The sequence below is a fragment of the Amphiprion ocellaris genome, chromosome 13 (assembly GCF_022539595.1).
Source record: "Amphiprion ocellaris isolate individual 3 ecotype Okinawa chromosome 13, ASM2253959v1, whole genome shotgun sequence".
NCBI lineage: Eukaryota > Metazoa > Chordata > Actinopteri > Pomacentridae > Amphiprion > Amphiprion ocellaris.
In genome coordinates this window covers 18,193,987-18,205,249 of record NC_072778.1, presented here as the reverse complement: position 1 = coordinate 18,205,249, position 11,263 = coordinate 18,193,987, and the positions used below count along the sequence as shown (strand labels likewise).

General features: G+C 39.8%; 1 protein-coding gene across 1 annotated transcript; it reads right to left on the bottom strand.

Annotated features, from left to right (window-relative positions):
* Positions 1 to 1,610: 1,610 nt before the first annotated feature.
* Positions 1,611 to 3,814, bottom strand: LOC111578094 (endonuclease domain-containing 1 protein-like). Its single transcript, XM_023284692.3, has 2 exons — positions 3,416 to 3,814; positions 1,611 to 2,857 (listed from the first exon to the last, which is right to left on the bottom strand). The coding sequence occupies exons 1-2, from the start codon at positions 3,710 to 3,712 to the stop codon at positions 2,249 to 2,251; spliced, it is 906 nt and encodes a 301-aa protein (XP_023140460.1). The 5' UTR covers positions 3,713 to 3,814; the 3' UTR covers positions 1,611 to 2,248.
* Between the last annotated feature and the right edge of the window lie 7,449 nt (positions 3,815 to 11,263).

The following is an 11,263-nucleotide window of genomic DNA, read 5'->3' as shown; positions in this document are numbered from 1 at the left end:
GTTTCTGCCTGCCGGCTGCTAGTAGCTGTCTTATGCGTGCCCAGTCTAGGTCCAGGTTTTGTTTTTTTTTATGGCTGGAAGAACCGGAGGCCTCTTGCAACATTTCCCTGCAGAGTTTGTCTCCTCTTTTATCACACTTTGTCTAGACATATGAAACATCCTGGGAGCCTTAGAGGTTTAAAAAAACGTGCAGAGCTGTGTGCTAACTGCAGTGAGATGCGTATAAAGCTTAATGATGCAAGCACTCATTTTGATTAGAAGTGTCCTAAACTATTACCAGCAGCTGTTTAATGCACCTTCAGATGTTTATTGGCAATTATTTGATAGTTTATATAATTACACAATCACACTCCTCTTAGCTGTCTTTGTTTCTCTTCCTGTCTCTCATTGGTTGCTGTGTGATTTGATCTTCCTTCTGTCTTCCTCTCTCTACTTGTGGGAACCAGAAAGCATAATGGGAACATAAAAGCGCAACATAGTGCTTCCAAGCCTGTGGCCTCTTTATGTTGTTTTTGCTCAATTTGTTTGTAGGAAAATCCTCAGTTTCAGTCATTTTGCTTCAGTTTGTCAAAAATAATCATTTTATTTTCAATTGCTGTTTCATTTTAATTGTATTTCAGGGTTGTTTTGAAAAAAAAACAGAGAAATCTTCTCTCAGACTTGTGCCACAGATACAAATACTGTACAGTATTTGCTGAATTGTAATAACACTACATTAACACATTTTTCAGAGTTTCAAATAACACTTCCAAAGAGAGTACTTGAGTATTTTGTGTATTTCCACCTGGTGAAAAAAGCTGCACATCTGGAAACACCTCCTAGTGTCCCTCCTCGACTCCAGCACCTTTTAGTCACCCCTTGTTTTCTTTTTGTCATGGATTAACACCTATATGCAAACTAACCACTTGTCACTGATGTATTTACAGATGTGAATAAATGTTGAACTCTGCAGATGTTCTGGGTTGGCTTACCTTCACAGACTCACGCTCTGTGTTGGTAAGCCCACCATATGCCGGAATGCCAACAAAACACTTCGCTATAGCAAATTTCAGATGAGGTTGAATAACTTTCTTCAAAATGACTTTAAAAAATGTGCTTTTTACAATTTTGGATAGTTTGCTCTTGTTTGAATGTACCAATAAGATCAGGAGAAGTAGTTCTTTGTTAAAATCTCCATTTAAGTGAAGGTTTTCTGATCTACGTTTCATTATTTTCCTTCAGTTTTGCACAGAATTTTACAAACACCATGTATGTTCACACTGCATTAATGCAAACATTTTATTCTCTCTTATCCAGAAATAGTTTTGAAATGTCCTGCAGCAGGCTGGCTGCATACTGCACCTGATCTCGAAAAGGAAATGTCTTTAAACCTTTATTTGGACAAGTATGTGTTTTACAAGGTAGCCTCACTAAGGTCTTCTTCAGGATAAGTACAACAATGTATTTGTGAGGTGCTGCTGTGCTGTTTATTTGGAAGTCTTCTGTTTTGCTCATTCAGTCCAAACCCAGTACTTTCAGGGATGCTGCAACAAATTATACATTTCTGTGGTATCAATACTTAATTTTAGTGTGTTTGGTCCTATCAGTGATATTAAAAAAACAATTAAATTCAGTAGGAGACTTTTCTTTTTACGCATTTCAGTCTTGTTTTATTGGTAAGCCGTGGAATTAATAAAGGTATTCAAATATGACATTTACAAGAGGAAAATATCAATTTGACAAAATCATCCATCCATCCATCCATTATCTATACACTGCTTAATCCTCACTAGGGTCGCGGGGGGGGCTGGAGTCTATCTCAGCTGACTCAGGTGAAGGCAGGGGACACCCTGGACAGGTCACCAGTCTGTCACAGGGCTACATACAAAGACAAACAATCACTCTCACATTCACACCTACGGGCAATTTAGAATGATCAATTAACCTCAGCATATTTTTGGACTGTGGGAGGAAGCCGGAGTACCCGGAGAAAACCCACGCATGCACAGGGAGAACATGCAAACTCCATGCAGAAAGATCCCGGGAAAGCCGGGACGCGAACCAGGGACCTTCTTGCTGCAAGGCGAAAGTGCTAACCACTACGCCACTGTGCAGCCCCTTTGACAAAATCAAATAAGTTCAAATCATCATGAGGCAATCATCATGTCCCAGCTAATCAAACGCATTCTATAATTGATGTAATAGTGAATTTATGAGGAAGTCGAGTCAAATCTGCTTGGCTTCTTGCTGGAGTTGAACAAGGAGCCCTTTATTTCTGACACTTTCCATCAAACAGACTGATGGGCATGGCCAGTCTGTGCTGCAGGATCCCCTCCAGGGTCTCCAAAGGCATCCGCCTCACATCATAGCCTCGTATATTCGCCTTAGCCTTCATGTTAACTGGCACAATCTCCTCTCCGCTGTTCTGGTCATTTCTTCCCACTGCAGCATATGCTGGGAAAAACTGCTGCACAGATTCAGGAAGGTCTGCTTTGTGTGACGGGCAGCAGTAAGCAGACCACATGTACTCAGGAACAGACACCCTGTTATTAATCCAGCGAGCTCCTGACTCGTACGGCATGGCACCAGTGATCACGTACATCGGCCCATCGCAGTAGGCCTTGAATCTTCTCAGCACCTCTTCCTCCAGCCGGTTCCAGGGGCCAGAGTTGGAGCCTGCCCGCTGAGGGACGATGTTTGTCAGGGTAAATGTGGCCTCTCGGTCCTCTTCGGTCTTCTGGTGCATGCTAGGGTTGAGATGCCCTTTGGTGTAGTTGGAGTTCCTGTAATCCTGAAGCACCGCCTGACTTTCTATCACATTCTGATCAACAGAGATGTTAAAACGCTTCATTTCTGGGCTCGCACGGGAAGATGCCAACTGAAAGACAGAAAAGGAAGCACAATTCTCTTCTGTTCATTGATGCTTTATTCAGTTTGAGTCAAATGGTCTTACGTGTGTGTCAGTGCAGTTAATTCCCTTTCTTTATAGCCTCACCACAGAAAAGACAACATGCTTGACTGCATTTTTGCATGTACAGCTTAGAAGACGGCGCTTCTGTTAAATTACTGGCAAGAGCATGATATTTGCACCAGTAACACACTGACCACAATCACATTTAAATTATGCAGAAATTCTAGTGTTTCCTGTCTTAAAATGCCCACTTAGTTACTTGGAAATGCAAAATGTTTGTTTCTGTGAAAATTATTTAGTCACACAAAACTCTACACTTTAACAATAACAACTTGATAAAAAATACACACATGAACTGATATTCTGTTGCAGAAAATCTATAACTTGCTTTACTTTGCCCTCATGGGAACAATATTTTTCCCCAGCAATTAATATGAAGCACCATATCATGTCAGCATATCTGGATACACACCAATCAACACAACGCTATCAGTCTGTAACACCTCAGCCTCTTTTCTTACTCACCTGTGGTTCATACATCCAAATGGAACTTGGCCGTTTACCCTCTGCAGGACTTAGTATATACGCAGAGAACAAAGGCGCACGATGCTGACGGTCGTACAGGCTGGCAAAGTGGTACTGGTTTTTGTAGTGCTGGCATATCGGCTGGTATCTTGGTGCGTTGACACACGTTGGTGGAGTTTTATTGTAGAAGAAATCAAGGCAGTGGGAGAAGTCCGTGCCGACCTCTCCGATGACGAGGCCAACAGACCAGGACAGCAACAGAAACAGAGCTCCAGTTGAGGACTGCAGTAAATTCATCTTGTAACAGCTGAGCAGGTTGGCTGGAGAGAGATGCTAGCAAACAGGCTTTGTTGACTGACTTCCTCTCTATTTGTTTAGTGTAAGACCAGCCTCCGGAGTTCAGCTATCACTGGGGTTTCCTTCAATATATATACTGACAGCAAGAACGCTGTGGTTGACAGTTTCAACCCACCCACTGCCCCAGTTTACTATCGGACTTCCCCTGCAAATCAGCAGACATACAGCCTTCTGGGAAACACTGGTTTTTAACATCCTTTTTCGTTTTTTCCTCATATATTTCCCCACTTTGGGTAATTCTGACAGGGTGAGGAAATTATGACTGACCTGAATAATTCTCTGCTTTTGAAATTTGAGGGAGCTGAAGTGAGATGTACCTGTTTCAGCTGTGTTTTGCTTAAATAATCCGGTTTCGATTAGATTTCTGAAACACTGAATGCACAAGTCTGAATCTCTGCTGTTGTTTTCTGTTGCAGGTGGAAGAAGTCCTCTTTTGAGAACGCGAGTATAGTGGAAGGCCTTCTTGCCATCATTATCCCTCTTGTTCACACTGGCTCCATAACTTTGCACCAGCAGAAGCATCACCTCAGTTTGGCCGTGGATGGCTGCGATATGCAATGGAGTGTATCCTCCATGTGCTTTGCTGTTGATGTTCACACATGTGCCTCTTTTCTTAACACAGCTGCAAGTTTTTGTTCTACTATATCTTTCTGATCCTGTGTTGTACTTATATCATCAGACTGACTGCTATTGCTGAATTCCTCATTGTCTTGAACATCAGGCTCTGCTGTTTCAGCTGCAACACTTTCTTTGACTACTTCGTCTTTAAAATCTGCCACCAACTGTAAGCTGTGCTTACGACTTCTGTGTGACTTGAATGTACTGTAAATGTTGGATTTGTAATAACAGCCTTTGAACATACAAGTAACTGTCTCATAGTTTTTCAAATGCTGGGTTATATGTGCAAAACAATCACGCTCTGTTCCAAGTTCACTAAAACCACATAACTGACAGGACAAAGTAAATTTGTCAGAGCACTTTAAAGCATTACAATGATTCCTGGATAAGTGTGTCAAAAGTGAATTCCAAGTCTTAAAAATGCATGGACAGTTTGGATACACGCAATTAATACAATGGCCACGCCCCAAATGATGACGACTTAATCTGCAATGTTTAAGAATTTCTGATCTTTTAGACGCCTCAGCACCACAGTCTTTACACAGCCACATTAACTGGAGAGACAAAAAGAAAAGTGGACAAGAAAATAATAATCAAACATCACTGTTTTTACAGTCATCACAGGTCCATGAACTTTGAAATCAATATTAAAACTTAGTGGCTTTCTCAGGAGAGTTAGGAGTATGGCTATCAACACATACTGATGCAAAGTAACTGTCGTAAAGAGAGGTATTTTTAAAAACTACCCACGACAACTTGGGGTCCATGTATGATTGTATGCTGCTGACCATGGGGAACCCTCGTGAAATAAAGCAATACCTCAGGTGTCATGAAAATAGTCATAAACCAATTCACCAGTTAATCAGTAATTGTGCAATTAAAACATGCATTTGATGAACAGAGTTTGGGAGTAATTGGATTACCTGTAACAGGATTATGTAATCAGTTGACCCTAACCCTAACCCTCACAATTTTTATTGCTGCTTAAGTTTAATTATTGTAAGTTCATTAATAGCATTATTGTCTTTTTATTTGGATCCAAATGGCAACAGTGTAAGAAACCTCTTGAAATCCATAGGTTTATTATTATTATTGTTAATGCTGTTGATGAGAAATTTAAGAAAAAGCAAACAAAAAAACAACAACACTAGCAGCAGTTTTAGAAAGATAATTACTGTTAATATTATTATTACTATATTATATTATTATCGGTCCGAGCACCAACGGTGCAAGGAACCTCTCGGAATGCAAGGAATTATTATTATTATTATGATTATTATTAGCTTTGCCAGCAGAATCACCACTTCCCCCAAAACACTGAAATGGCTCGTCCAGGATTTGAACCTGGGCCTCTCACAATTGATGTAAGAATCATACCACTAGACCAACAAGCCAGGGAGGGATTGGTTGAAGTGTTGATTTTTTTTTTTTTTCTGGTTAATTTTAGTTTAGTTTAGTTTAGTTTAGTTTAGTTTAGTTTAGTTTAGTTTAGTTTTAGTTTTAGTATTAGTTTTAGTTTTAGTTTAGTTTTAGTTTAGGTTTGTTTAGTTTTTGTTTAGTATTACAGTTAGTTTGAGTTTAGTTTGCTTTTTTTTATCATAAGTTTAGCTTAGATGATTAGGGGCATTTTTAATATTATAAAAAAATATTATTCTTCTCGTTGTTAGCGTTCCCACTAATTACCATTATTATTATTTTAACAAAACTCCTGAAACTCCCCCCTTATAACTGTATTCATCTCGAAAGAAGAAAAGTTTCATTCAAGATGAAAACAATTTTTACCTTCCAGTGGTTAGAGATTCCTTCTGAAAGGTCTGGACAAAGCTTTGCCCACAGAGCTGAAGAATCTGTACAAGGCAGATCTCTTCTTTTTCATCTGGTATCTGATGGAGGACGCGATGCAGGACGACATTTGAGGCACCTTCTGGTCCAGAAGACCTAGGATCTGGGACAGGCTGCCCCAACGCTTCAGCAGATCATTGAAGATGCTTTTGTGCAGCTCCTGGAATCTGTCGGACCACACGTCGATGTCTTCATCCTGCAGATGCCACCAAACATCATCCACCAGCCACTTAAAGTCCTTCTTGATGACGTCAAACGAGCAGCGCAGCTTTGCTTTGTGAAACACCCTGGCGACGCTCCTGTACACCATCATATCCACGTACGCCTTTTTGGGAATCGGTGGTGTGTCTACGACCGTCTTCGGTGACAGAGGAGCCACGTACGGCTTTTTGGGAATCGATGTTGTGTCTTCGACGGTGTCCGGTGACAGAGGACCCTCCACATCTGTGCTGCCCCTTGAACTCGGTGATTTCGTGGAGCTAATCATTTCAACGGCCGCATCCGCCATGGCGTTCAGCAGTATCGGAGACGGTATTCTCGACATAGCTGTCAGGAAATCATCGCAGGAGGATAAGAATTTAATACTTTCTATGACTTCCTCCGCCATCATTTTGTTCAGTTTCTCAGCGCTCTCGCTGCTGACACCGTCCTGCAGGTTAAGCGCTTCTTTAAAGCTCTGAGGAAGAGCGCTGGCTATTGCGTCTGACACTTCCTCCTCTGTGATCTGTCTTTCCAGATCTTCCGCGTAACTCCAGATGTTCCAGATGCAAAAACAAAGAATTTCTGCCATCAGCATTGCCAGCAGATGTCTGGTCATGGGGTCAGGTTCTCCTACCATCAGCATCTCCCGTTCCTCTGAGGAAATTTGTCCAAGGATGCAGCTGATCAGTGGACGCAGGGTTTCTGCTGGGATCATCTCACGATGCCGTTCCTGGGATTTTGCCTTTAGGGCCATCTTCTGTGTTGAAGGTTCTGCTTAGATCAAAGGTGGACTCTTCAGTGAGTTTGAATTCTGCTGTAGTTCCTCTTATAAAACGTTTGACCTCTTGTGACGTCAGAACTGACGTTCCAAAGGCCACGCTATGACGTGAACACAACACATGACGTCACTGCTGCCATGCGCTCTGTGTTTGTTTTCATCAGCAGTCAGCAAAGAAACATTAAAGCACATGAGAGCTGAATAAATATAAGCTACAGATGTGGATTCAACATGTCTTAATATTAAAACTGCAAACATGGACTCAACATGTGTTAACATTATGAATAAACATTTTAAATCAAAACTTATTTTACATATTTGCACTGGGATAAATAAGCAAATAAAAATGATTTGACAAAATACAGGACAAAACTATGAATAATGTCTCCATCCAAACTCTTTCTTTTGACAGATGTAATTCGTTCTTTGTCATGCAAAAAATAAAATAAAATAAATCTCGTTCGCTTATTAGTGGATGAGCTCTTTGCTTCGTTGCTGTTGTATGCATGTGCTCAGTGGTCACAGTGTTGATTAACATTCACACACCATTGTTCTTACTAACCATTAAACACTACCTCTTGTTTTAATATGCTGAAATGTGATTAAGTAATTAACAGCAGACAGAAAAATTGAACACATAATGTCTTACAAATCAATCAATGCTGATGCATTTAGAGACATTTTAATAACACTTCAAACTGGTTAAAATAATAGTATCACTTTTCACCATCCTTGCCTTGTTATCAGAATTGGAATCAGAGCTCATGGAATTGCAGATATGATTTTGGGTTGTGAAGAAGCACGCAGAAGTGTATCGTAAGCCTGATGTCTCAGAGACTACAGATTATCTTGGTTAGCAGTGAGATCATCTGGTGAGAAAATAAGGTCACTGAAGATTAATAAACCTCTTGAATGAAGCACTCCCCTTCCCCCTCCAAATAAAAACAGCATCTCCTTAGCAGGAGGTTGGATGCAAAAAATGCATATGTATGAACAGTGTCCAAATATTTAGTGTTAATTTACTGTCTGAAGAAAAATTCCACAACAAAGGGAGAACATTCTGCATGGATCTCAGGGAAATATACACTTTAAGGCTGCACATCATCGCCATCTAGTGGTGCTTCAGAGGTATGACACTGTGCAGAAGGATTGCTGTCCATGACACACATTTATCTCAGTCAAATATGTGAAACTGGTTTCACTGCTTCATTTCCAGTCACTAATGTTGAGGTGTAATCTGTGAATGGCCAGGAATTAAACTTTTCTGTTTCCACACAGAGGTGAGTTATGTGGAGGAGGATTTACTCATTGACTTACTGTGTGTCAGCTGGTTTCTCGTCTTCTTCCTTGTTTTGTTTCTTATTTTAGTGACTCAGAGGGTGTGTTTTGGACATTGAATTAAAGATTACCTACAACGTTTAAAAAAAATACTGTTCAGAAAGGATGCCAGGAAATCACATTAAAAATATGGTATAATGGTCAAAAACTGTAAAAAAAAAACAAAAAAAAACAAAAAAAAAGAAAAACAAAAGAAAAAAAAAACCCATATTCAATTCAATTTTCAATTCAGATTTATTTATACAGTGCCAATTACAGTCAAATTGTCTCGAGACGCTTTACAGAACCTGGCCTTGATGTGGATACTACAGTGGGTACGGAAATTATTCAGACCCCTTTAAATTTTTCACTCTTTGTTTCATTGCAGCCATTTGCTAAAATCAAAAAAGTTCATTTTATTTCTCATTAATGTACACTCAGCACCCTATCTTGACAGAAAAAAACAGAAATGTAGAAATTTTTGCAAATTTATTAAAAAAGAAAAACTGAAATATCACATGGTCATAAGTATTCAGAGCCTTTACTGTGACACTCATATTTAACTCACCTGTGGTCCATTTCTTCTGATCCTCCTTGAGATGGTTCTACTTCTTCATTGGAGTCCAGCTGTGTTTAATTAAACTGATTGGACTTGATTAGGAAAGGCACACACCTGTCTATATAAGACCTTACAGCTCACAGTGCATGTCAGAGCAAATGAGAATCATGAGGTCGAAGGAACTGCTCAAGGAGCTCAGAGACAGAATTGTGGCAAGGCACAGATCTGGCCAAGGTTACAAAAGAATTTCTGCAGCAGTCAAGGTTCCTAAGAGCACAGTGGCCTCCATAATCCTTAAATGGAAGAAGTTTGGGACGACCAGAACTCTTCCTAGACCTGGCTGTCCAGCCAAACTGAGCAATCGTGGGAGAAGAGCCTTGGTGAGAGAGGTAAAGAAGAACCCAAAGATCACCGTGGCTGAGCTCCAGAGATGCAGCAGGGAGATGGGAGAAAGTTCCACAAAGTCAACTATCACTGCAGCCCTCCACCAGTCGAGCCTTTATGGCAGAGTGGCCCGACGGAAGCCTCTCCTCAGTGCAAGACATATGAAAGACCGCATAGAGTTTGCCAAAAAACACATGAAGGACTCCCAGACTATGAGAAATGAGATTCTCTGGTCTGATGAGACCAAGATTGAACTTTTTGGCATTAATTCTAAGCGGTATGTGTGGAGAAAACCAGGCACTGCTCATCACCTGCCCAATACCATCCCAACAGTGAAACATGGTGGTGGCAGCATCATGCTATGGGGGTGTTTTTCAGCTGCAGGGACAGGACGACTGGTTGCAATTGAAGGAAAGATGAATGTGGTCAAGTACAGAGATATCCTGGAAGAGAACCTCTTCCAGAGTGCTCTGGACCTCAGACTGGGCCGAAGGTTCACCTTCCAACAAGACAATGACCCTAAGCACACAGCTAAAATAACAAAGGAGTGGCTTCGGAACAACTCTGTGACCATTCTTGACTGGCCCAGCCAGAGCCTAAACCCAATTGAGCATCTCTGGAGAGATCTGAAAATGGCTGTCCACCAACGTTGACCATCCAACCTGACAGAACTGGAGAGGATCTGCAAGGAAGAATGGCAGAGGATCCCCAAATCCAGGTGTGAAAAACTTGTTGCATCATTCCCAAGAAGACTCATGGCTGTACTAGCTCAAAAGGGTGCTTCTACTCAATACTGAGCAAAGGGTCTGAATACTTATGATCGTGTGATGTTTCAGTTTTTCTTTTTTAATAATTTTGCAAAAATTTCTACATTTCTGTTTTTTCTGTCAAGATAGGGTGCTGAGTGTACATTAATGAGAAATAAAATGAACCTTTTTGATTTTAGCAAATGGCTGCAATGAAACAAAGAGTGAAAAATTTAAAGGGGTCTGAATACTTTCCGTACCCACTGTATGTAGAGTTTTGGCCTGTTTTTATTTTATACTTTATCTAGATTTTACTACATAATCTATAATTTGCAGATGGAAATTAGCTTAAAGCTAACTCTGGTGCAATACATGAAATGGAAACATTTATTTTTAATATTGTACATGGTCCCTGTTTAAATAAACTGATAATAATAATGATAATTTATCAAACACAGCAGAATTAGGGTTAGGGTATGTTTTCTTTTCCATTTGTGTTTTTATTTTATTTTTTTAAAGTCAACATGCGAATTAGTACTTAATATCTCTAAAATGATACTTTTTCCTGATTTAAATACAATAAGAAATGATGTAATTTTACAATGAACTGATGTTAAAGAATTTACCATTTATAAAAATATTGATTTTTGATGTGGACTTTTTGTGTGTTTGTTATGTATTGTTTTTTGTTGTTGTTTGTTATGTATTGGGTTTTTGTTGTTGTTGTTGTCTTGTTACTTTATTTGACATTTTACTGGATATTCACTTTGATTTTTCAAAACAAAGTTGTGGTTAGGATCTGTAAAATAACAGCAAATTGTTAGGAAAACAAAGAAAGATAAAACATGCTTTGTTTTTTTTTGCGCTGAAATAAGTTTGTGCATAACATAACAAGTTTAGTACGATCCAATCCAACTTTTCTGCTAAAAAAAATAAAAATGAAAAAAAACACCTCTGCCAAAAGTGTTCTGATGTTGAGTTCAGGTGCTTTTTTTAAATCTCTTCTTTAGTGTCAGTTGACTAATGATTTGGACACACTTCACATC

Excerpts from the sequence above, each read along its gene's own strand:
- LOC111578094 (XM_023284692.3), bottom strand. The coding sequence starts at position 3,712 with ATGAATTTACTGCAGTCCTCAACTGGAGCTCTGTTTCTGTTGCTGTCC. Across the intron at positions 2,858-3,415 it reads TTTGGATGTATGAACCACAG|TTGGCATCTTCCCGTGCGAG; the intron begins GTGAGTAAGAAA and ends TCTGTCTTTCAG.